This window comes from Lissotriton helveticus, chromosome 1_1 (genome assembly GCF_964261635.1).
Source record: "Lissotriton helveticus chromosome 1_1, aLisHel1.1, whole genome shotgun sequence".
NCBI classification, from domain to species: Eukaryota; Metazoa; Chordata; class Amphibia; order Caudata; family Salamandridae; genus Lissotriton; species Lissotriton helveticus.
Window position 1 is genome coordinate 117,350,139 of NC_136057.1, and position 27,197 is coordinate 117,377,335.

Below are 27,197 nucleotides of genomic sequence, written 5' to 3' on the forward strand. Positions count from 1 at the left end.
CAGTCCATTCGTCTGTGGCTCGTGGCTTGGAGAATTTCAGGACTAGATTGCAAGTGTCAGGACATTCTGAACAGTCTTCGGTCTTCATCCAGTGTGCCCAGAAGATATCCTTCAGCCTAGTCTAGACGGTTAACTTGGTGTGTCGAGTGGAAGCACCTATAACAATGGTGGTAAATTTCCTACCTGAACTGGCGACTTGTGGTCTCCCTTATCAGACCATCAGCACCTGTCAGTCTGTCGTTTCTGCCGGACATTGTCCCGGTGGGGAAATCCTTCGGTCAGTAACCTGTTAAGGGTAATTAGATTTCCAATGCCTCTTGACCACGATATTAATGTATGTGGGATGTGAACGTGGTTTTAAAGCTCTTGGAACATTATTCTGACAACTCTGATCTTTCAGGCAAACAAGTACTGGCCGAGTTGACCATGTTGTTATGTCTCATCTCATGCAAGAAGGGGTAGAATGTTCGAAAATTGGATATTACAAGTAGAGAGATTTTTCACATGTCTGAACTTAATAAGACTAATATCTGAACTATTAATTATCCTGCATTTCCTAGCAACTAGAAATTGTGTGTGGTTGGTTGTCTCAAGTAATATATGAAGATATTGCCAGAACGAATAGACCGGATTCTGCAGGGCAGCTGCTGATTGCATTTCAGAGACCCGTTTGACCCGTCTCTTCCACCAGGTTGGCCAGATGGCAGAAGTGGCTACATTTGGACTCTGGAATGGATGTTTCTGTGTTTGGAGATCCTTCAGGGCCAGGAGCTACAGCTTCTTTAGGTTTACGATTGTAAGAGATCACAAAAGTGGCAGCTTTGTCTGTGGAGTCTACTTTTTGTACCTTTTATCATGAGCATGTTGTTGATGTGGCTTCTGAAACAGTGGGACAGCTTTGAGCAAGCATAATCTCAGCCTCTGGTCCCGACATAGAATGAACAACCTTTCAACTATTGTGTCAAGAATTTTAAAATCTACATGGAGGCGAGGATTATCCCACTTGATAAGGTACATTTCAAATATTATGTAGTGTATTTTGCCCTCTTGATTGTGTTTGCACACTTGCTGTTGACGCATAGTAATATTTTGCTCCGTTGCTTTGTCTTCGGGAGACAGAGTTTACAAAATGTTTTTCTTTTCTATCTGGAGAACAGAAGCAAGAGTGCGCAGTCCTACTTCTGGTGGATTCAGATTTTCTGGAATGCAATTCTGTTAATTTGAGTGACGTTTTATACAACTAATGCAGTGTTCCAGGTTAAACCAAAGGAAATGATGGACGGAGCGTTGACAATACAAGCACTCACCCCCAGTCAACTGATCTGGGTTTAATCCATCACCATTCTTTAGCCCACTCTGTCACCCCAGTTCAGACATGGCCATATGCAAATCAGTCTGACCCTGTGCCTCATGGGAACAGTCCAGCCCGAACTGCCAAGCCATGCCTTCCCTGGACTGGAAACAAGCTTCCCAGGACCCGTTTCTGGAATTGCAGCCGTCTTCAGCCGGGCTTGCTTGAATCCAGTGGCAAAGTGAGCAAGAGACTCATGTCTGAGCATACCCTGCCAACTTATGGCGAACAAAGCAAAATCAAAGGAAGTGTTCTAGGTTAGACATAGAAGGCAATCCCATCTAGGACCCAGATATTGTGGATGAACTGTTTGAAACTGAGCATACTCAAAGACGAGTCAGTAAGATGGTGCTGGCCATACTTGAGGAGCAATGATTGGTGGATTGTGGTTACTGACATCATGGGAAATGTAGATTTTAAGTTCACTGTTGATTGGTTGCTGTGCAAATTCAGTAAAAGAAAAAGAAGCATTATTCTCACCCATATGAGCTTAATAAAATTTAAAATTTTGATGTGATAGCTCAAAAAAAATTCTCTCAACACTTATATACAGATACATAAACATTAGGCCTGGGCGGTGAACTCCACTCCGTTCGTGGACTTCCTGGAGTTTTCCGCACTCCGCAGAGCACTTGAGTTCTGAATAACATTTCCTTGCTTGAGCTCACCAACGTTAAATTGGCTAGTGCGAGTGTTAGACCTGTCCTCCTTGGTGTGGGCCCTCTTACCTCCCGGGCCCCTAACGTCCCCGGTGCGCGGCCGCCTTGTCCTCTGTCCTACATACATCCCCCCCTGATCCCAGAAGTAACGTAGCCACCCGACCTAGAACCCCCGATTCCCCCCAGTAGCAGGAAGCCTAGTGCCCAGGCCCAACAATAGAAACCGGGGCCCCACTGCGCCTCCCCCCACAGGGTCCCAACTCCAGAGAAACCTGAACCCCCCATCGCCCCCTGCCCAGCTGTGGGTCGCAATCCTTTTCCCAGGGGAAGGGGGCAGAGGAGTTTCATTCGCACCTCCTGCCCGAAACGGCTCTGCTCCCTGCCGGGCGGCGGAAAAACCCACCTCCGGACTTCAAAGGAGACGAGTGCCAGATGGCCGGAGGCACTGACAATCTGCCCCAGACCCGAGGAGACATCTGGCAGGGCTGGAACTTGAAAGGGAAGAGGGGACATATAACGGGTGCAACCTCAGGAGAATAGTTAGTTGTATCCTGGAACCAGAGGGCCCTGCTGAGGTGTTCGCGGCCCGTCCGAGGAGAAGAACATCGTGCCCCCACCACAGACGCCCAGAGCCCTGCAGACCTGGTCGCGGCTCTCCCGGGGTGTGAACTCGCCAGAAGAACCCGAGGATCGGGAGTAAGCCCTGCAGACCTGGTCGCGGCTCTCCCGGGGTGTGAACTCGCCAAAAGAACCCGAGGATCGGGAGTAAGCCCTGCAGACCTGGTCGCGGCTCTCCCGGGGTTTGAACTCGCCAGAAGAACCTGAGGATCGGGAGTAAGCCCTGCAGACCTGGTCGCGGCTCTCTCAGGGTGTGAACTCACCAGAAGAACCCGAGTATCGGGGGTAAGCCCTGCAGACCTGGTCGCGGCGCTCCCCAGGATTAGGATCACAGGAAGACCCCTCTGTGCCCCCACTCGAGCCCGGCTGATCTGAACGCGACTGGGCCCTGGCCCTGGCCCGCCTTGGTGTGCAGAAAGAATCTCTCCCCCCTCCGGGTGCGACTTGCCCCGTGGTACGTGGAGTACTGATTCCGGGTGTCCCGCGGCTCAAAGGATCACACTGAGCCCGCGGTGCGACCCGAACTGAGGGGCGGACTACGAGGCAGCAGAGCTCTGGGTGCGACTCGCCCGTGGTACGGGGAGTACCGATTCCGTGTGTCCCGTGGCCCGAAAGGCCTGAGCTGCGTCTGCAGTGGAACATCGACTAGTAGTCAGAGTAAGAGCGGAACCGGCCCCGGAGTGTACATCAGACAGGGGTACGTGGCCATTCGTTCCTCTACCATACCCCGCAGCGTGAGGAGTACGAGTCGAGCCCGCGGAGCCACTACCGAGGAACGAGAGCAGCCCAGACATTGAGACCTTACCCCCGGGAGATATCCACGCACGCGCAGATCGAGGATTGAGAGCCTTACGCGTGGAATCTCCCGCTCCTGCAAACGAACCATCCTCCCCAGTGGCTCGAGGATTGAGAGCCGTACGCGGGCAACGTGGCATCCATCCCCCGGACCAGGAGTCCTAAACCCCACAGCCTCCCGAGTAGACCGGACTAGAGACTATCACGGAGAGACTGTGAGTACCTCGAGAATTCCCCCAAAGTCTCCTACTTATTCCCCCCATGAGGCCTGACCATTCAAGAAAGAAAGCTGAACCCTAACCCAAGTGTACATACTCTCTGACCTGATGCAAAGTCATATATAAAGAACTTGTTTGTCTGTAACCGATTGGTGTGGTGTCCCTTTGTAGTGTACTGGTGTCTCTGTGTACATGATCATAAATGCGTAACCCTCCCCTCAGGGAGGCCTGACTCTAGTGCTCTGTAACATTCCTGTAGGAGAGGGGTCCCGGGTGGTCAGGAGTACTTACCTCTGTCCCCCAGAGACCTCACCCTTCCAACACTGGTGGCTGCGGGAAGGATCCGAACCAGCATTTGTGGTCATTGGATAGGGGAGCAGCTGACACACTACCTAGCGCCATGAATCTTACCGGACCCAGCGGGAACCCTACCTCTCAAGAAGGCCAATTAGAGAATTACACCCATAGGGAACTGAAACAATTCTGTAAGGACTTTCAAATCCCCACCACTGGCCTAAACACCAAGGAAGATTTCCAGAAGGCCCTGAAGGCCTGGGTAGAGTCCAGGGCGCCTCCTTCCCAGGTAGAAGGGAACGGCGCTGGTGACGGACGGCAGGACGAACCCGGGGCCCCTGAGAGGGAGAGAGCAGTTTCCCCTGCGCGTAGGGGCACGCTAGAGAGAGGCCTGTCCCCAGAGGAACTACTGGCAGATCGAGAGAAGAGCAGAGCCCACGAGTTAGAGCTAGCTAAGCTGAAAATTGAAGGGGAGTTAAAATTAGCAGAAAGGAAGTTGGCTATAGAAAAGTTGAGGTTGCAAGGGGAGTTGGAGGAAAGAAAGTTGCAGCGAGAGCATGAGGGCAGGAAACTCCAGTTAGAGCACGAACGGAGCTTGAAGGAGCTCAAACTCAAGGCTAGGAGTGAGGAAGCAGGGCTCCCGGGGAACCAAGGAACCCCTCCCCCTGTAGAAGCCAAGGTACACATCCCTAAAGACGTAGTCAAGGAATATTATAGGAACGATGACATTCAACAATGGTTTAAAGCCTATGCGGTAGCGATGACCTCCCACCGGGTCCCTGAGAAGGATTGGGGGGCCGGGCTGTGGGGGCGATTCCTGAGCGAGGGGAGGGATACTCTGCTAGAACTCCCCTCCACGGTACTGAATTACTACAGCCACATGAAGGAGGCCCTAGTAGCTAGGTATGGGCTCACCCCAGAGATGTACAGGCAGCGATTCAGGGATTGCAAAAAGCTCCCGGGTACCACCTGTGTGGAATATGTAAACTTTTACAGTAGGGTCTTAGAAGGGTGGATCAAGGGCAGCAAGGTCACCACGTTCGAGGAGTTATTTGATCTGATAGCCTGGGAGCACCTATCATTAAACTGCTTTGTGGAACTGCGCCAGCACCTCCTGGACAGCAAGCTTACTAACCCCGACGGCTCGCCGTGGAGGCCGACCGCTGGGTGAACACCCAGGTACCCAGGTTCCCAGTGGGTGACTATGCTAGAAATGAGAAGGGAGGGGGAGGAGTCCTGTGTCACGGCTGTCCGCTGTCACTTGATATTAAAGGAGCAGATTATCCCTCATGTCCTCTGTCCTGTCATTGCGGCCGACAATTCTGAGAGCCTCTGCAAAATTGCCCAAATTCCCTTTGAATGGGGGGGAGGGGGGGGGAGTATCCGGCACCCTACAGGTAGCGGTCCGACCCTCCATGCCGGTCGATTGTTTACTAGGCAACGACCTGGAGACCTCACCGTGGACACAGGTGGAACGAAAGGCTCATCTGAGAACGATGGGCCTACCCGAGTGGGTGTGCGCCACCACTCGGGCCATGGCGCACGGATGAGTGCGCCAGAAGAAGTGGGGCCAGAAAGAGGGGCCCAGAGCCCCGCTTTAGAGGGAGGAGAAAGGGAGTGCGGACCACCTGACCCCTCCAGTCCCGACACCCTAGGGGACCTCAACCCTGAAGAAGAAGAAGAAACCCGGGGCCCTACCGGAGAGCAGATTGCAGAACTGGGGGACCTCCCTGGATTGTCCGAGTGGCGACAAGAGGGAGGACCTTCCAGAGAAAAGTTCTGCCGAGAACAAACCACCTGCCCCACCCTCCTAGGCGTGCGGCAGCAGGCCACCGCACAGGCGGCCGGCGACCAGTCCGGATCCCAATGGATCTACTGGGAGAATGGTCTCCTCTACAGCGAGCCTAAGTCTGCTGAGCTAGGGTCAGCCCGGGTGCTGGTGGTACCCCTATGCTACAGAGACTTCCTACTGGGCCTGGCTCACAACGTGCCTCTAGCCGGGAACTTGGGACAAGATAAGACATACCACCGGCTGGTCACCCATTTCTATTGGCCCAAGATGTGCCAAAACGTAGCGACCCACTGCCAGTCCTGCCAGGCCAGTGGGAAGAGTGGGGGAAAGCGCAAAGCCCCTCTCCAGCCATTCCCGGTGGTCAGTACCCCCTTCGAAAGGGTGGGGATCGATATTGTGGGACCTCTGGACCCCCAGACTGCCATGGGCCACAGATTCATCCTAGTCCTGGTGGACCATGCCACCCGGTACCCCGAGGCCATCCTCCTCCGAACAGTGATGGACCCCGTGGTGGGGCGGGCCCTGATGGGAATATTCTCCCGGGTGGGATTCCACCGGGAGGTGGTGAGCGACAGGTGGACCAACTTCATTTCAAAATACATGAAGTCCCTGTGGCAGGAGTGTGGGGTGACCTACAAATTCACCACCCCGTACCACCCCCAAGGCTATGGTCTGGTTGAGAAGGTTCAACCGGACCCTCAAGGGAATGAGGCGTAAGTGGGACGTCCTCCTACCCTGCCTCTTGTTCGCATACCGGGAAGTCCCCCAGAAGTCCCTGGGGTTCAGCCCTTTTGAACTACTATATGGTCACCCCGTCCGAGGACTACTAAGCCTAGTCAAGGAGGGCTGGGAGACGGCCCCCCGAAACCCTCCCCAGGATGTATTACGATACATCCTGGCCCTAAGGAACCAGACTCAGAAGTTCAGAGAACTCGCGGAGGCCAACCTCGAGGCTAGCCAGGAAGAAATGAAACGCTGGTATGACCAGAATGCCACTCTGGTAGAGTTTCCGCCTGGTCAGCAGGTGTGGGTGATGGCCCCGGTGGAACCTTGCACCCTCCAGGACAAATGGACCGGTCCCTTCAAGGTAGTGGAGCGCAAGAGCCAGGTCACCTACCTGGTAGATGTACAGTCCCCAAGGAACCGTTTGAGGGTCCTCGACGTGAACCGCCTCAAACCCCACTTCGAGCGGTCTGAGGTGAGCATGCTCCTAGCCACCGACGATGGGGCGGAGGAGGAGACCGATCCCCTGCCAGATCTCCTATGTGCTATGGACAAGGATGGCTCCGTGGAGGGTGTGATTCTCTCCCCCTCCCTGACCCCGGAACAGCACGAAGACTGTCGCCAGCTATTGAGACAGTTCTCAGACCTGTTTTCCTTGGTCCTCAGAGTCACAGATTGGTGTGTCCACGATGTAGACACTGGTGACAGCACCCCTGTGCGGCACAAAGCCTACCGTGTCCCAGACCGAGTACGGTCCTGCATTAAGGAGGAGGTCTCCAAAATGCTTGCCCTGGGGGTTGTGGAGTCCTCTGACAGCCCGTGGGCCAGCCCTGTGGTCCAGGTCCCGAAAGCGGCCGCCCCAGGTACCATGCCCGAACTAAGGTTCTGTGTGGATTACCGTGGACTCAATGCCGTCACGCGGACGAATGCACACTCCATCCCCCGGGCAGACTAACTCATTGACCGTCTGGGGTGGCACATTACGTCAGCATCTTCGACCTGACCTCGGGGTACTGGCAAATTGCCCTCACCGAAGGAGCAAAAGAGAGATCCGCCTTCTCCACCCCCAATGGGCACTACCAATTCCGGGAGATGCCATTCGGAATGAAGAACGCCCCGGTCACCTTCCAGAGACTGGTCAACCGGGTACTGGTGGGGCTGGAGGAATTCAGCGCCGCCTACCTGGATGATATTGCAGTGTTCAGCACCGACTGGGGAGAACACTTGCGACACCTCTGGGAGGTGTTGTCGGCCCTGCACCGGGCCGGGCTAACCATCAAGGCCAGTAAGTGCCAGATTGGGCGAGTGTCAGAGGTCTACCTCGGGCACCAGGTGGGGAGCGGCCAGGTGGTCCCCCTCCAACCCAAAATGGACGCCATCCTGGCTTGGGAACCCCCTACGACCCAGACCGGGGTGAGAGCCTTCCTCAGCCTCATCGGCTACTACCGAAGATTCATCAAGGGGTATGGCAGCATAGTGGGGCCCCTGACAGAATTGACCTCTAAGAGACAGCCTTAGAAGATGCACTGGACCCCCACCTGTCAGAAGGCTTTTGAAGCCTTGAAGACAGCCATGTGCACCGCCCCAGTACTCCAGGCCCCCGACTACTCCCGAGAGTTTGTTGTCCAGATCGAAGCCTCCGAGCACGGCATAGGGCAGTTCTATCCCAGCTAAATGAAGGGGGTCAAGACCAGCCAGTTGCCTTCATCAGTAGGAGATTACTACCCAGGGAGCAAAGGTGGAGCACCATCGAGCGGGAGGCCTTTGCGGTGGTTTGGGCCCTGAAGAAACTGAGGCCCTACCTGTTCGGAACTCAATTCCGGGGGCAAACCGACCAACGGCCCCTCAGGTGACTAATGCAGATGAGGGGGGAGAATCCCAAGCTGTTGCGGTGGGCCATTTTCCTCCAGGGGATGGACTTCACCACCGAACACCGCCCGGGTACTGACCACGCCAATGCGGATGGTCTATCCAGGTTTTTCCGCCTCAGTGAGGAGATCTCCCAAGGGGATGAGTAGTTCTCCCTGCCTTTCAGCTGGGGCGACGTGTGTTAGACCTGTCCTCCTTGGCGTGGGCCCTCTTACCTCCCGGGCCCCTAACGTCCCCGGTGCGCGGCCCCCCCAGAGTAGCCCTGTCCTCTGTCCTACATACAATCCCCCCCTGATCCTAGAAGTAGCGTAGCCACCCCGAGCTAGAACCCCCAATTCCCCCCAGTAGCAGGAAGCCTAGTGCCCAGCCCCAACGATAGAAACCGGGGCCCCCCAGCGCCTCCCCCCACAGGGTCCCAACTCCAAAGAAACCTGAACCCCCCCCTTCATCCCCCCCTGCCCAGCTGTGGGTCGCGATCCTTTTCCCAGGGGGAGGGGGCGAGGAGTTTCATTCGCACCTCCTGCCCGAAACGGCTCCGCGCCCTGCCAGGCGGCGGAAAAGCCCACCTCCGGACTTCAAAGGAGACGAGTGCCAGATGGCTGGAGGCACCGACAATCTGCCCCAGACCCGAGGGGCAATCTGGGAGGGCTGGAACTTGAAAGGGAAGAGGGGAGATATAATGGGTGCGACCTCAGGAGAATAGTTAGTTGTATCCTGGAACCAGAGGGCCCTGCTGAGGTGTTCGCGGCCCGTTCGAGGAGAAGAACATCGTGCCCCCACCACAGTCGCCCAGAGCCCTGCAGACCTGGTCGCGGCTCTCCCGGGGGGTGAACTCGCCAGAAGAACCCGAGGATCGGGAGTAAGCCCTGCAGACCTGGTCGCGGCTCTCCCGGGGTGTGAACTCGCCAGAAGAACCCGAGGATCGGGAGTAAGCCCTGCAGACCTGGTCGCGGCGCTCCCCAGATTAGGATCACAGGAAGACTCCTCTGTGCCCCGACTCGAGCCCGGCTGATGTGAGCGCGACTCGAGCCGGGACCCGGCCGCCTTGGTGTGCAGAAAGAATCTCTCCCCCCTCCGGGTGCGACTCGCCCCGTGGTATGTGGAGTACTGATTCCGGGTGTCCCGCGGCTCGAAGGATCACACTGAGCCCGCGGTGCGACCCAAACTGATGGCTGGACTACGAGGCAGCAGAGCTCCGGGTGCGACTCGCACAGTGGTACGTGGAGTACTGATTCTGGGTGTCCCGCGGCTCGAAGGAGCACGCTGAGCCCTCGGTGCGACCCGAACTGAGGGCCGGACTACGGGGCAGCAGAGCTCCGGGTGGGACTCGCACCGTGGTACGGGGAGTACCGATTCCGTGTGTCCTGCGGCCCGAAAGGCCCGAGCTGCGTCTGCAGTGCAACACGGACTAGTAGTCAGAGTAAGAGCGGAACCGGCCCCGGAGTGTACATCAGACAGGGGTACGTGGCCATTCATCCTCTACCGTACCCCGCAGCGTGAGGAGTACGCGTCCAGCCAGCGGAGCCACTACTGAGGAACGATAGCAGCCCAGACATTGAGACCTTACCCCTGGGAGATATCCACGCACGCGCAGCTCGAGGATTGAGAGCCTTACGCGTGGAATCTCCCGCTCCTGCGAACCAACCATCCTCCCCAGTGGCTCGAGGATTGAGAGCCGTGCGCGGGCAACGTGGCATCCATCCCCCGGACCAGGAGTCCTAAACCCCACAGCCTCCCGAGTAGACCGGACTAGAGACTATCACGAAGAGACTGTGAGTACCTCGAGAATTCCCCCGAAGTCTCCTACTTATTCCCCCCATGAGGCCCGACCATTCAAGAAAGAAAGCTGAACCCTAACCCAAGTGTACATACTCCCTGACCTGATGCAAAGTCATATATAAAGATCTTGTTTGTCTGTAACAGATTGGTGTTGTGTCCCTTTGTAGTGTGCTGGTGTCTCTGTGTACATGACCATAAATGCGTAACCCTCCCCTCAGGGAGGCCTGACTCTAGTGCTCGGTAACGTTCCTGGAGGAGAGGGGTCCCGGGGTGGTCAGGAGTACTTACCTCTGTCCCCCAGAGACCTCCCCCTTCCAACAGCAAGCAAGGAAAATCCAGCACTAGACCATCTCCCAGCGAGATTTCTTAATGCGGGTGCTCGGGGATGGGCACTAGCACTCATGTTGAGAAACCTTCCATTCGCGTTGAGGAAGCTGCCGCTCTAGTAGAACTTCTACTCAAGCGGCGGTAAGAATCAGCGCCCTCTTGAACTGTGCTGATTTTACTGCGCGGGACAAACATCTGGAGCAAAGAAATTAGTGCCAAAGGCGTAACGTGTTGCAATCCACCCCTTGCTGAACTCCGCATAGCGCGGTGGAGATTTTGTCACTTCTCAGAGTCCTGCTTAGCAAAACTCGCTGAACTCAGCACAGGCCAAATGCACATTAGGCAATACAACAATAAAAATGTAAAATGTAGACACGGACATCCCTGGGATGATCTGCAATGAAATCCTCACTTACATCAGCACAATAAAAGTAAATAACTGAAGCGGCCGCCAATCCCTATATGCACCGCAGCTACCACCACTGTGTAAATAAGTTATGCCTACAATAAAGGCCTAGAAGTTAATTTGTTTCAAAGAATGTGGATTTCCCAAGGGGAGGCACTTGCACTATCCCGACACTTCTTTATGCGGAAGACGCAGACCTATTACCAGCCCCTGGATACCCTCAGGGTGAGAAGCCGAGCTCTACAAATCTGAGAATTATTATGAATATTATTAACTAGGACAGCAATTAGCCTTCAAAAAGCCCTGGATACCTTTGTGGAGTTTATCATCCCTAGATTTGCAGATTCATCAGCAGAAGTCATTTGTAATGCTCTGTTGGACAAGGAAATGTAAATCTAAAACTGTTATCATTGAGGGACCTCCAGTTGCCAAAGTAGAGAGTTTTTAGGTTGAGACTAGAGTCAGCGCACAAGCGCAGCTCTGGGGATGAACTGTGGTAGTTCAGTACAGGAGAGAAGCCCCACCCATACTTGTCATTGGCTTGTGTCTTTGTCGTTTGTAAATGCTGTCTTCTGATTCATTATGAAGCTTGTTAGTCCCTCCTTAGTACGGCCATGTCATCATTTGTAACCTCCCATGGCTACTGGCCCATTTACATGGTTGTTATATGTATGTGTACTTTTTTATTTATTGTGTTTCTTCTACATTAGGCACCACAACCTGCTTGCTTACATTCAGCGGGCCATGCCCGCTTTCACTTTTGCAGTAGCCAGCCTGGCCCGCCGCTCTTTCCTGGACTTGGAACTGGAGCTGTAGCCTCGGTAGACAGGCAGGAGTCCCGGCTGCAGGCGGGCAGGATCAGGCCCCACTACTGTAACACTTTCCCGGATATCTCTTGTTTTCTTTCCCTGGATCTGGCTGGGGGCTCGGGCTAGCCTCACAGGCCGGTGCCCGGGTTGCGTGCAATGGTAAGCTGTGGTATAAAAGTGACTGTGCTTCGGGAGGACCTGGGGGGTGGTGCCCTGCGGGGATGGTAACCTACAGGTCTCCAGCCTCATCCAGCAGGCGGTGACCCACTACAGGAAGGCCATTACGAAGGTGAGTCCGGGAGCGCTGGGGAGTACAACATGGCGCTGCTCTGGGGTAGGTGAGGGAGAAGGCCGGCAGATCACTCCGGGGAGGGCAGCGAAGCCCCAGGACATGCTCTCTGCTACTGTCCTGGTATTCAAGGAGAGGCAGGGGCGCTTGGAAGCCCCCACAATGTATACTTTATGATAGAGGTCAACGAAAACACACAATAAAAGGTCAATACTGTTGATCAGTATTTGATAAGACTTTCGAATAATGTTAATTTATTTTTCCCGTAGAGCACATATGGAAGGCGATACAGGATGCCAGTATATTTATAAATGTATGCTTCGAATCTACACATGCACTTTATGTGCCAGTTAATCTGCCCACACTGGCAAGCAGTGGGTTATCAGGGACAAGAGGTCATGAAAGATGCTGAACACCTACAATAGTGCTTACTTGTTGGTATTCACAAATGTTTGCAAGGAACATTCCCACCTTCTACATGACAGTAGAAATACGTGCACGGGGGCTGCCAATTCATATTTGCAGTGTTTAAAAGTTAATATACTAACTGCGATCATGAGTGTAATGGGGCAGTGTCAAAGGCATGGCTACAAACATCACAACATCTTGTAAATATTGTGTAGACCTCTCATCTACAGGTAACTGGAGATAAAATATTTCTTCCAACTACACACTTAAAGATCATATCTTATGTGATTTCTAAAGAATAGACGGTTGACATTCAAAGGGAATATTTTAGGTGATTGCTAAAAAATAGATTGTTGATGTTGAAAGGCATCCTCAATAAGGGTGAAGGTAGACATTTTTGTTCACCTGTCACAGTTTGTTTGGCTGTCGGGTCTTTGCTGAGAGAGATATCGTAGCAGGATCGGAATTTGTGACCTAGTGGTAAGGCAAACATCTCTGCTCTTTGTGCGTAACCCAACTAATCTGTCTCTCTATTATTGGAGCCTGTGGCCGATATGCAGAGGCGATGGAATTATGTGGCAGGAGAGCACCAAACTATGAGGAGGTGTTGAGTAAATTATGCATCTAGGAAAGGCAAATTATGGGGCATCATTGTTTCCTCATTTTTAGATCGAGCCTGAGCAGCGCATGCGCTTCGCTGCGGCGTGCTGTGTTGGGGCATGGATTGGAAGCCCTACCCATATTTGTCATTGGCTTGTGTCATTGCCCTTCGTAAATGCTGGCTTATGATTCGTTAATAGGCTTGTTAGTCCCTCCTTAGTATGACCTTTTTCTTCATTTGTAACCTCCCAGGAGAACTTGCCCTTTTACTTCAGTTGTTACACGGTATGTCTTTTTTTATCCTGTAAGCACTATTTTCTTTAATCAGTTTTTCCAACTGCAAGCACAACATGCTTTCCTGCAACATTCAGCATGCCATACGCGCTTTAACCATCCGAGTAGCCCAGAACAATGGCGGACGCTTCTTTGAATAGGTCTCCCATTTACAAAAGTTTGAGCTATTGGCATCATAAATGACAATGCCTTTTATTTATGTGTTAATTAGCAAAACAAATAAATAAAAGGTACTGTCATTTACAATGCCAATAGCTTAAACTCTCGCGAATATGAGACATATTGCATTGCAAATTCTTATTGTTTTTTGGGGTTGCCCTTCAATCGACAAACTAACTGGGAGTTCTTGATGGTGTTGACGGTACAACAAACTAACAGAACCTTGGAAGCAATGTTTCACTCAGCAGCACGGTTAGGTCATAGGCCAGTGAGGGAAATGATCACTTTAAATAAAGCAAAGTGTCTTTCGATAGCCTCGTATGGGGCCGGTGTTTGGGGGATGTGTGATAGCTCTAGACTCCAAACAGCAGAGAACAGTTTTCTCCGAAGGCTCTTGATGATGCCACAGGGCGCACCAATTTTATTCTGTCACTAGGGAGTGTGCTTACATTTTGTGTGGCATATCCTGGGTCTGGCCACACTGTAATTATGGTTAAAAATTTAGCAAACTCTGGCGCTAGGATTCTCTAAATGTATTCTTCAGGAATGCCTGACCTTGGATAATTCTGGTTATTCCTTAACTAGGGTGTTTTAAGCACACTTTTAGTAGGCTGGGAGCTTTAGAGCTTTTTAAGAACCCCAACCATTTTGCCCGCTCAGCTAGATATCAGATAAAGCCACCATTTTAGGAGCAGGCGCAGCGTATGCACAGCAACAAGCCGCTCAGCTTCCCTCTCTGGCAAATTACCTTGCTTCAACATCTGGCAACGATCTGGAATTTTACTTCTCTTGTATTAAAACGCCCAACATAGGTTTTATTTGAGCAGGCTTTGATTGTGGTTCCTGCATTTTCTCTTTGCTTTCCCACATCAAGGGGTTTGGTTTGAGAACCTTCCTCCAGCCCTTAGTTACGCCAAAGCACATTGCCCTTTCTGCTTTTCTGAGCACTTTATAAATCAGTGAGAAAGCATTTTTTTAATTTCTTCATAGTTTTAATTCTTTTCAGGGAGGTTTTAGATTTCTGCAGCACCTTGACCCACGTGAGATTTGCATTGCTGTGATCACTTTCATTAAAGGATCACTTATAATTAGGAAAAGATACTGCTAATGGGTTGGGCTTTTGTCTTGGGATTTAAGTTATCGACATTTTATACCATATTTATATTTGTTGAGATCCTGAATGTGTTTACTCTTTTTTTTCCTTTACTTTGTCATTGCCTTCTTTTTTATTGTTGTCTTTGTCTTTGTCATTATCTTTATCCATGCTTTTTTCCGTTTTTTTATTCAAGGCATTGTCTGTGTTTTTTTCCGTCGCTTTATTTTTATTTTTGTCCTTATTTTTAGTTTTCTCCATATTACCACTGCTAGCATTGCTTTTCTCATCGAGGTTTTCTTTGGCCTTGGATCCTCTGGTTTCAGGTCGTCGTTGCCCATCTTTTGCCTTTTGAACATTGTTAGTGTTTAGTATCTCTAAAGTGCGTCTTCTAAATTCTTCTAGCACTTCTGGCCCTTCTGGCTGTTCTGGATCACTTAGGTAAGTATTTGATTCAGTTAAATGTTCAGATATTTTTTTCCCGGATATTTTCTCAAATGCCTGTCCCTCTGCCCTAGCAAGATCTGCCATGTCGTATATCCTGGTGTTCTTTTGTGCCTGAATCCGGGTTTGGCCCGCAGCTTGCCCGCTTTGCTGTGATTGATTATGTTTTTGTGTTCTCAGGGCAAGTGTTATCGTGGTTACAATGGTTTAGGGAATTTTGACCCCTTAGCTACCACTGTATCAGAGACCACTGATACCGCTAATGCCACTCCCTTATGTTTTAGACGTGATGGTGGATTTTGCGCAGACCACCTTTTTATAGTGTTTCTGTCACTAAGCATGCGGCGCTGGTAGTTCGGTTCACATCTACCTGGTTTGAGGCTGGTATAAGGTTTTGGCTGAACCATCCGTGTTTTAAATTTCACAGCCCCACGAGTTCCCTTTCTTTGGGCCCCCGCAGCCCCCCCAGTTTATTGCAATGATCCTGCACCAATTACTCCGGTTTGGTTTAGTTTAGTTTATTGGGTTAGGATGTTTTTGGTTGCCTAGTCTTAGTTGCTTAGTCTGCCAGCCTCAGTTATTTTTAAATACTTTTTTTTTTTAGGGCGGTCTTTTTGCCGCTTATGCCGCTTATACCAAATCCTGAAAGTCTCAAGCAGTACCAGGTCAGATAGTCAATCAACAGAGCAGAACAACACTGTAGACCCTCAGAACTGCACAGAAACAGCACAAAGATAGTGGCATATTGGCACACATTGGCACATATTAGCACATATGCTAGCATATGTTGGCAGAATACCGCAAAATAACAGTAGACAAACAGCAGGATAGCATCGGTAGTATTGAAAAAAGTATTGAAAGAAGTGCATGTAGAGCATATACCGCTACAGGCCTTGATTGTACTTGATTGTACTTCTGTTGTTTTTTGCTATGTATTTTTGTTTTCCTTCCCCTTAGCTTTTTTCCTTAGCTGACCTTGATTCTATTTTATTCTTGTGCTTAACGCTACATTAGGTTCTCTTTGTCTTTTGTTTTCTGGTCTTGTCTGTCGGTCTATCAGTCTGCCCAGTCTGTGTGACCTGCGTGGTCTCAAATGTATCCAATTTTACCCTTCGCTGCCTTTACCAGCTTCTTTTTTTTTTCCCTTGTGGGCCTCGGGTGGTTAATCGATAGATCTAGAGGAGATATCACTGAGGATGAAAATGGAGAGAGAAAATGCCGCTGGAAAGTCACTGAATGCCTCTGAATAGCACCAGATTTTGCACTAAATTTTGCATCACATGAAGTAAAGTAAAGTAAACAGACAGGGGCCCTTTAATTCTTAAAGCCCTTAAAGCACAGCTTCTCAGGCTCTACAGATGACGTGGCGGATCTGCCTGGGACACTCGGGTTGTTGATCAGTTGATCAGTTCCTCAGTGTAGACCTGGTGAAAGATCCTTCAGACTGTAATCCTTCAGACTGCTCAGGGAAGAAAAAGGTACGTGAAGACCAGATTCAGAGCAAGTGGCAGATGGCAATAAGTAGGCAGAATATGGAGCGTTAGAAGCGTTTAGGGGAAGCAGGGACAGCGGAGCGCAAACCTCACTTGGCCGGAAAAGAGCACAGTAGAAAGTGCAGGTGGTTAAATGCAGCTGTACTCACGCCGGCCTTGAAAATGTCCAGGGGTGTCTGAACCCTTCTCAATCCCCCTCACAGCCACGACCATATCCAAGCCAAAGCCAAATCCAAGATTGTGAGCACAGAGCAGGATCACTAGTTGGAGGGTGACACTAACCGGTTCGTCCAGCCTTTCCCCTCTTCTCCTGTCCGATCACAGCACCTTCCTCGCCTCTGCAGACCTCCCGGAAAGATAGCTAAGTGAAAGGTGAAGGAGAGAGATACTTTTCTCTCCCCCCCACAACCTATAATCTCAAAGCGCTGCCAACGCTGCTCCACGCTCCATGCCGTATATCACTCTCATGCCGGCAGTACCAGAGTCGCTTCTCAGCACTTCTCAGCAAATCAGTTCATCGGCCCATTGATCCAATGGTCTTGATCTCGGTAACAACTGCCAAAGGAAAGTCCATGAGATTACCAACAGGTAGAGCTTATTCCAGTATTTCGCAAGAAGAGATTTCCACGATGCAGATCAAAGCTCACGGAGCAAGCAGCTGGTACATCCTCTCACTCCGACGCCATTTTCCCTATTGTGAGCTCCAAGGAGAGAAAACCTAACCAAAGAACAAAGCGACGACAATAAGAATCTGGAGCTGATAGCCAAAAAAGCAAGGCGATTGCAAACTATAAAAAACTTGAAAGCGGCAGCCAAAAACACAGGCCAACAAGTAGACTCCCAGCCCAGGATTTCTAAAATATTTATGCCATTAACCAAGGAAGGGCAAAACAAACTTACAGCAGACTTAAATATATGTAATGAGAGTGACCCCCTGTCTATACCTTCGACTGAACCACTGAGACTTGACCATTCTTCCACCAGGACCACGGAACAAACAGTGATTGATGGTGGCGATTTATTCTCTGAGCCTAATATACCCGCAGTAGACGTAGACTCTGACTCTGACATCTATGAGACAGGAGTATCTATTTCTAGCACGACAAGCGATTCAAGTGAGGCAGGTGAAGAAGATATTCCAACGGAGAGAAACTCGAGCCCCAAATTGGTCGAAGCAACACTGGAGGTCTCTGGTATCACAGGCGAAGAGAAATCAGGGGCAGCGTGTCAAAATCCCATTCTTAGGAAGAAACTGGAAAAAAAAAAGAATTAGACATAGACGACACCGTAAACTATCATATGATGAAACCACTGACCCTGGGAGCAATACGGACCATGCTAAAGAAAGACCTAACCAAATCCAGAACGACTCATTTTTTAAAACCCCTGGAGAACCTGAATCACACAAGTACCCCAATGGGGCTCTTTCGGAAATGGCCTCAGCACAAAATGGAAAGCATAGCGATGGATATGAAAATGCAAATGAGCCATCCTTGAGCAAAGTACTCAATTCCATCAAACTCTTTCATAAGGATGTCAAAATGGACAGTAACAGGAATCATGCGACTATACAAAAACTTCAAGATGCTGTACAAAAAGTAGACCATACTTGCTCTGAAATATCTAATCGAATGGCCTCAGTCGAAACTCGTACGGAAAATCTCGAGCTTGATGTCACAAAACTTCAAACTCAGAAAAAAGAACATGAAAGTGTCATTAAAGACCTGATGCAAAAAGTGGGAGACCTTGAGAACCACGGACGAGAAACAATTTGCGCTTTCTCGGCATCCCCGAGGGCGCCGAGGGAAATGATCCAAGAGGCTTCATGGCTGATCTTCTGAAAACATCTTGTCCCGATCTCCAAACTTGGAATCTGAATAACGAGATCCAACGCGCACATCGCTTTCCTTTGATGCTCTCCAAACGTAGCCATCAAACCCCACAATACCCGAGAGCTATGTTGGTCTACTTCGGAAACTTTATCTTAAGGGAAAAAATTTATGATATTGCTAGACCCACAAATAAAAAGGAATTCAAGGGATTTACTTTCTTTGCGCGCCCCGATTTCGCTCATGCGACAGTAGAACGCAGATGGCGAATGAGGCAATTGTTCATCCCATTTGAACAAACAGGTGCAACAGTGTATCTACAAAACCCAGCGCGTCTTAAAATTATTTACAAAGGAACAACTAAAACTTTCACAAGTGAGATCCACGCTGGAGCCTATCTAAAAGAAATTACTGTGAAACCAAAGCAGAGCACCGGAAAATAATCAAAAGGCACCTTGTAACTGTTTTGTTTTTTTTAATCATTAAAGTATTACACTTTATTGAACTTATACGCCAGCGGATCATACTCCGAAAATTCATCGGGGGGAAAGAAAAATACCAAGGAAAAAGGGGGGAAAAAAAAAAGGAAAAAAGAAGGAAATAATGGAAAACAAATAAATAAGGAAGGGACTTAAAACAAACAAAAAAAAAAAGAAAAAAAAACACAGAAGAAAACTAAGATAAAGAAGGAGAGTATTTCAATTATGTTAAAATTTGGGTTGGAAAGACAACAAAGTGAAGTAACTTATGTGTATGCTATGTACCCAAATTGTATATATTTTTCTTTTTGATCAAGTTACGGTGCATGCGTGCTGGGACGTTCAATCCCTGCCAACGGCCACACCTGGGCTCCCTATGACCCAGGACGTCTCGCAGGGAGGGGGGGGGATAGGGGGAGGGAAGGGGAGGCTGGGGGGGCAAAGTGGGGGAGGGGGGGAGTATTTAAAAGAAATGTAAAAAACAGAACCAGTGTCAATTCAAGTCTTACTCTTTACTTTCAATCAATAATACCTTCATGGTATAGGGCAATCGAAACTAAATCAGATCTAACACACTACCAAAATAAGTAGAGGGCATTGGCAGATTATGGTCCGCTAAACATAGGACTATGGGGAAGTTAACTATACGATCTTGGAATGTGTCAGGCCTTCTAAATAGTGATAAACTTCAACGGCTGGGAGAGATAATTTATAGAAACCCTGCAGATATTATCTGCCTTCAAGAGACGCACCTGCCGTGGCTGAAAAGGAACCTTCTCAAAATCAAGGGATATAATTTAATAGCATGTACTACACAAACCTCCAATACAAGGGGGGTAGCAGTGCTTGCTAAAACCTTTCTAGGACACGCTACCCATAAAATAGTAGATACTCATGGCAGATGGGTAATTATTAAACTAGGCATTGGTATCACAATCTGCTCTATTTACGGATCCAATCCGGATGATCCCACTATATTTGAGACACTTGAGCTCGAGCTAGCACCTATACAGGGCCCACCTATATTATGTGGCGATTTAAATATATCACTTGGCCCTCGATTCAATAGCCATACACACCCTCACTATATTGGCCGTAAGCCATGAGTCTTTAAAGCTTTTAGCAGACTTTGTGATAGTTTCGTGTTAAAGGATGTATGGGACCTAAAAATTTATCCGGATTCTGGATACACTTACTATTCATTCCCCCATAGCAAATATGTCAGGATTGACTATCTATTTGCAACTAGCGATTTGGCTGACAAGGCTTCAATTTTAAAGGAATCTAAAATTATCTCGGACCATAATGCTCTAACTATCACTATCAACCTTAGATCCATTAAGAGGGAGCGCAGAATCTGTGCATTTGATAGGAAGCTGTTAGCTAATAAAGATTATATTACTCACATTACTAGCTGGGCCCAAGAGTTTTTTGATATTAACAGATATAGTGCGTCCAGGGCTATCGTTTGGGATATTTTTAAAGCGGCTCTAAGAGGCGAAACTACGAGCTATCAAATTAGAATACGGAAGCAAAACAATATGAGATATTATCAACAATTGGCTGATCTGACTAGAGCAGAGGAAGAGCACATTACACAAATAGCTCAAGGCGAAAATGGGAAACTAGCTTTGCAACGCCTGCTAGTGCTAAAAACCGAGCTTAACTCGGGCTTGACTCAGAAAGCTGCTGAGACATATAAAGCACACCGGAGAGAAGTGTACGAGAATGGAGAAAAATTGGCAAACATCTTGCAATACATACATGCCAGCTAATGTCCCATAATGCCATCACAAAGATACACTCACGAGGGCAGACACTAACACAAACACCAGAAATAATTGGTGCTTTTCAACAATACTATCAGATCCTCTAGCAGGATGATAATAGAACCAATAGGGTAGACGCAGATTTGTTTTTGAAAGATTTTCTTGATCAACCAGAAGTAAACAAGATTTTAGACGATAATACCAGAGAAGAGCTTGAGAAGGACATTACGCATATAGAAGTCCAGCTTGCCTTGTCTTCACTGGCTTCTGGGAAGGCGGCAGGTCCTGATAAAATACCCTTGGAGTTATATAAAATTCTCAGGCATACTCTGGGCCCACTATTACACGATCTATTCATAAGGAATCCAATGGAGTGGTATTCCACCTACCTCTTGGAGGGAAACAAATATAATTATCTTTCCCAAAAAGGGCAAGCCTCAGGATCAATTATCATCATATCGCCCGATCTCCCTAATCAATTCGGACTTCAAATTATACGCTAAAATAATGGCAATCCGGCTCGGACGGGTCATCGAACATCTGGTCTCCCCTTGGCAGCACGGGTTTATTCCCGGCAAAGGTACCACCGACCATACTCGGAGAGTAATCTCTCTGATGTAATGTCTGCAACAGGAGGCCAGATGTCGATGATCCTTTTGGATGCCGAAAAAGCCTTTGACAGGGTGACCTAGAACTTCCTATGGGCGGCCCTGGCGCAGTATAATTTTGTCCCCAAATTTGTGAAGTCTATAATGGCTATGTATTCTGAACCAATAGCAAAATTACAATTAATGGGCGTTGAATCGAGTATAATTAGAGTATCCAGAGGCACACGCCAAGGCTGTCCCTGTTCTCTCATATTATTTGCCTTGTATATAAATCCTTTAATTTTGAAACTTTTAGAGAACCCATTAATCATACCTATAATTGTTAACAAATTTGAAACTAAAGTATTGGCCTATGCCGACGACATTGCGGTACTAACGCCCAATCCCTCCGTGGCAATATCAGAAATAGAGGTAGTAACGCAAGCCTATGGACGATGCTCTGGATGTTCACTGAATAAAGAAAAAACAATTATCCTCTGCACGGATAACACTATTTTTAATGATCATAGGAAAAGCAATAGTGCTACATACCTAGGCGTTAGCATAAGCTCGGATGTCACACAAATTTCTCGACTCAATTATGAGCCATTACTAAACACTGTAAAGAAAGACCTAGATCGGGTTAATAGTTTACAGTTGTCGATAACTGGTAGAGGAAACTTTTTAAAAATGAATATTCTGCCAAGAGTGCTTTATTTTTTTCGGGCTATTCCATTGATACCTGAGGAAAAGGTCCTCAAAATACTAGATTCTCTTATGTCTAAATTTATGTGGCAACAGGGCAAAACTAGAAGATCCTTGAAGCTTCTATCATTACCACAGGACAAGGGTGGATTAGCTGTTCCAAACACTCTGCTATATCTCTGGGCGTCATTTCTCCAACAGATGGCCCCTCTTCTTTGTGAAAATGCTAGCGTAGATACCTTGGAGGATGCACCTATTCCATCTATATACGAGCTATCCTTAGGGGAAAAAGCTAAGGGTCTCTTTCTAAGGCAGGTAGAGAGAAGCTATTACAAGAAAAATACATTTAAAGTCATCACGAGCGCCTGGTCAATCTCGTTAAGGACAACTAAGTACATGCACATCCCAAAGCTAAATAGGTATTCTCCCTTATGGCATTCTAACCTTCTTCCCGAACTAGGGACTGATGTGATCGCAAGGAAATGGCATTCTGTAGGAATTACCTCAGTTGGCGACCTTTTGGGTGCGAATGAGGCTTATACCTTTTCAGATTTACAACAAAAATGTCATCTTTCAAATGGGGACTATTTTAAATATTTGCAGATTCATGCTATGCTTAAACGTAAGGCCCCTAACATCAATTCGGAGAAAATTGAAATTATAGATATTGTTGCAAAAAAAACAATAAGAATAGGTACAATCTATGGTAAACTATTGGATAAGGTACAAAACGATCTAGAACATATAGAAACTGCTTGGGCTGACAGACTTGACAATCCGAATGTAGATATTGACATGAGTCTCTGCCTCTCATCACGTTTACTCATGTCAGCTAGTTTAAAAGCCCAGACTTATAAAACTATCTATAATCTATATTATACTCCAGCCAAATTATATGCTTGGGGCAAGAGAGAGAACGATCCATGCCCCAGATGTCTTAAAGGCCCGGCAATGCTTATCCACATGTTCTGTGATTGTGACCAATTAACACTTATTAAAAGAATGATCTGTGAATTCTGGGAGGAAGTGTTTGGCCATTAAATACCTGACTCCCCTACTCTATATCTGTTAGGCACGGATAATACACTAAGCCTGAGCAGGGAAGAAGAGGACATGATTTTTATAAGCTTGGCAATCCTTAGGGTAATACTAGCAGCACGGTGGAAAGACTCAGACCCACCAAGTTTTCAAATGTGGTTAGCACGTCTTCTCGGCGTCTTTAATCAGGAGAGTGCCATTTATGCTACCAGAGGGCTAAGGTCTGCTATGCGTGGCATGGCGATCTGGCAACCCATCACTAATTGGAAGAGGAGGCTCTGTCCAGGGTGATAATGACTTACTTTTAAATGGCTCTCTTTTTTTTTCTTTCTCCCTCTTCTATTTATCTATTATTTACTTTTTTTATTTATTTCACTTACCCTCTCAATATGAGAATGAAAACGAATCATATATGAAAGTAATTGTTTATTGTACAATATTATTGTATTTCTATTCATTTTCTTGTTGTTTGTACCTGTTTTACCTGGTTCTGACAAAAAAAAAGAGAGATCCTGAATGTGTTTATCTATGTGTTTTAATAAATGAAATTTGAGTCTAATATGCTTGTAACTTGTACTTTTATGGCCTATGTAATCCGAATAAAATTTTATGTCTGCCTAATATGCCGTAATTGTGCAACGCAGCTGTAACAATCTTGTGACCCACTGACTTGCTCGTGACAATAATCCAGTATCACAGCTTCAGCTGAGGCCCCCAATTTCTATTCTCATCATTCACTTAGCACCCAGGGCGTCTCATCATTGCACACACATACATACATGCCACTGTTACCACTTTGTTCATTCCTGGAGACCCACACACGTCACTGCAGATCCAGGGCTTGCTACCAACCACAGCAAGCTCCGAGCACTCACCCAAATGTGGGTGGCAACCTGGGCACTGGAATCTGAGTGACTCCCTAGGAGCCTCGCACAAAGCCTAGAACCAGGCATCTGTCTGTCTCTTGCTCCATGGTCACATACAGAGTGGCTAAAATGAGGGAGAGCTCAGTGGCCCCTAAAGGAAACTCATCACACATGGTCACTGCTGACCACTAGTTGATCTTGTGGGGAACACAGCATTCACAAGGATACTTCACGACTCCATACACTAGTGCTGTTGCTTCGATATAATGGTTTGGAGGCAAGCCTTGTGCGCTCACAGATGGCTCAGTGAAGGAAAAGGTCCAAGGGACAAAGGTGTTCCCAAAGCAATTACACTATTAAATATCAAAAGTTGCCTTTGGAAACCTCAACAATGCAAATTGTACTTGTAACGCTTGCACTACTCTAATAAACACAGTGATGGAGCGAACTAGACACTGGAATGCCTCGCATCTGAGGGACTGGTGGTGGGAGGGCTGCAGGGGAACGTAAGTTCCTCCCCACCCTCTTCCGGGACAGAGTAATCACCAAGATGAAAAACAGACACTCTGAACGTACTGATGAGTTTGAAGTATTTCCCGTCTCATCGCCACAAGAAACAGGCAGGCAGATCACTGTGGCAGTGTCCTTTGTCTAGTTGTCAATCTCATCCCTCACACTAGAACAGGACAACAACTGACCTCACAAAACACATCACAGCATGCGATAAAATACTCCTTACAGTGTCTTTATCTGACAGTCTGCTTAGTTTTGTATTGTATGTGAAAGTTAGTTTTTGTGTATTTAATTCTCACCAGAATAGCGGCCAAACTCCGGCTGACTTCTACCATATGGTCTGCTTTGCCCAGGCATTGACCCATTCTGGTCCGAGGTGGAATCTGAGCTCACACAGACCTTGGGTTGGCAGGTTCCACACGATCCCTTACGTCTTCTGTGTGTATTTGATGGTATGGAAGGCTCTAGAGCAGACAAACATTTTCTGGGAACGGCGGTCGCTGTGGCTAAATGAGATATTGCAGCGGCCTGGGCCCAGCCCAACCCCCTACCCTGCGAAAGTGGTGCCGGAGAGTGGATTGGTGCGTGGCCCAGGAGTAACCCCTCTTTGAGACACATAGTTCTCCCGCGAGGTTCCATTAGGTTTGGGGCAAATGGCTGAACCTACTGTTTTAAATTGCCAGCTTTGGCTCTCCCGTGTAACGGGGTGCTGCTTTCCAGCTTGGGTGGCTTGCATAAATACTCCTGCCCTAACAGTGTTTTTTTTTACTGTCTGTTGGAGGTGGAATTGGCTTTACTGTGTAAGATGTGATTTTTGTTTGTTTTTCAAAATGATAATAAAATTGATTATCAAAAAAAAATAATTCTCACCAGATTAAACCATCTCAAAACAATATGAATTGTGCAACAGTCTCGGCAGTTGAAATGCAGAATTACATGGTTGGTGCCTCCTTTGTAAGTTGTTAGAATCTGGACAGCCATGAATCCTCTTTTGATCTCTCAGCCTGGATGGGTTGTACAGAATATTTACACAGCTGGTCTGAAGATACTGATAGGGAGTAGATGTTCCTGCTTTAGTGATGAAAGGAGTTTATATTTTTTGTCCTCAAGTGGTTTTTGATTCCTATTTCTTCTCCTAGTTTCTTTTTCCCATGTGCTCAGGTCTTTCAATAATTTTTTGTTGAATACTAGAAGTTATGTTTTTCAGGATAGTTTATGATCCACAGTTGGTAACATGTCCTCAACACTGCACACATTTCATGAGAGTTGGACAGGTTTAACTCGCAGTGAAGCAGCCTCTGTGAAGTTTGTTGCTTGGTGAAGTGACGTTAGTGACGTTGAAGAAGCTACATTCTGTTTGGAGACGCTGCGAACGTTAGAGTTTGTCCTTTAACTCAAAGCTCTTCTGACATTCAGAGGAAAGGGAGGACCTCAGCCCGGAAGGATTGTTAGATGTCATGGGAGGTTTAACTTCAGCTGTATATTCTTAGATGATGTAAAAGAGCACATTTCTTTTTCTAAATGAAGGTGTTTTGGTAGTGCTTGGAGAAGGCTTCTATCTTGTATGTGTTACTTGAGGTTGCCGAGCACCACCTTTTGTTTACAGCAGTTTCCATATCCCGTGTGGCGTTACGGACGTCGCCTGTGTGCTCTTTGATGGCGTACAAGGCTTGTCTTAAGATCAAAGCTCTTGCTACACACAGTGCAGTGATAAAGCCTCTGGCCTGTGTGTACCCTTTGATGCTGTACAAGTGTCCCCTTCCGAGAAAACCTCTTGGAACACACAGTGCAGTGATAAGGCCGCTCTCCTGTGTGAGTTCTTTGATGCAGCACAAGGTTTGTCTGATGAGCAAAGCACTTGGAACACACTGTGCAGTGATAAGGCCTCTCTCCTGTGTGAGTTCTTTGATGTAGTACAAGGCTTGCCTTAAGAGTAAAGCCCTTGGAACACACAGTGCAGTGATAAGGCCTCTCTCCTGTGTGTACGCTTTGATGCCGTACAAGGGTCCACTTCCGAGAAAAACTCTTGGAACACAGAGTGCAGTGATAAGGTCTCTCTCCTGTGTGTATTCTTTGATGTTTTAGAAGATTTCCCTTCTGAGTAAAACTTTTCTCACAGATATTGCAGTGAAAGGGCTGCTCTCCACTGTGAGTTTTTCCATGTGTTGCCTTATCAGCAAACCTCATTTCATGCTCAGTGTAGGGATACCGATCTGTGTGTGTTTGTTCATGCAGTAAAAGATGCGTCTTTCCAGTAAATGCCTTCTTACACTCAGCACAAGCATAAGCTTTTAGGCTGGTGCCTATTCTTTTCTGCCTTGCAAGTAGTCTTTTATTGTTAAAATTCTCCCTCCTCTGTATTCCTTGGTGTTTTCTTTCATTCATTTTATAAGCAAAATTCTTCCTTCCTCCAGAAGCTCTACGTTTCTCTTTCCCATTCATACTTTCTGTCTGCGACTGCTGTGCTGCAGAATAAAATGAACACTGAGAATTATACATGGGAAATATTTCTTGAAAGAAATGCACGGTTATAATATGAGAAAGGTGGACAGTAATATCTAGGAAGGAAGGAAAATGTTACTACCTGTAAACAATCATTTGTTGCTTGTAGTACTACAGTTCACATGTGGTGATCTCTCATGGGTAGGGTTCTGACTACTAAAAAACAATTATTTAAAGATTGAGTTTTGATCTGGAGAACGACTCGTAATCCCATACCAGAAAGGCATAATGCATCAGCGCGCAGACTCCAATTAAAATCATTGTGTTGTGTTCTTCATCGGAGTACAACTGCTTATATGTGTAAAATAAAAAAATAAACTGCTTAATCTGAGCAACCTATATACTTTCCAACCATACAGCAAGTGGGTGATGCATGTGAGCCTGCAACATGACAAACTGACAGTATTTGCAAGGGAGTAACATTTTCCATTTGCAGCATCTGTGGCACATCACAGGTTGTGCTATAACTTAAAAGAATCTGTAAGGTCC

At 47.8% G+C, this 27,197-nt stretch overlaps 1 protein-coding gene across 1 annotated transcript in view; it reads right to left on the reverse strand.

Annotated features, from left to right (window-relative positions):
* The window catches only part of LOC144763838 (uncharacterized), a 204,034-nt gene that overhangs the window by 164,080 nt on the left and 12,757 nt on the right, over positions 1–27,197 (reverse strand). The window contains exon 2 of the mRNA XM_078649848.1: positions 25,872–26,671. Within this exon, the coding sequence (XP_078505974.1) occupies positions 25,872–26,671 (800 nt within the window). The remainder of the gene's footprint in view (positions 1–25,871; positions 26,672–27,197) is intronic.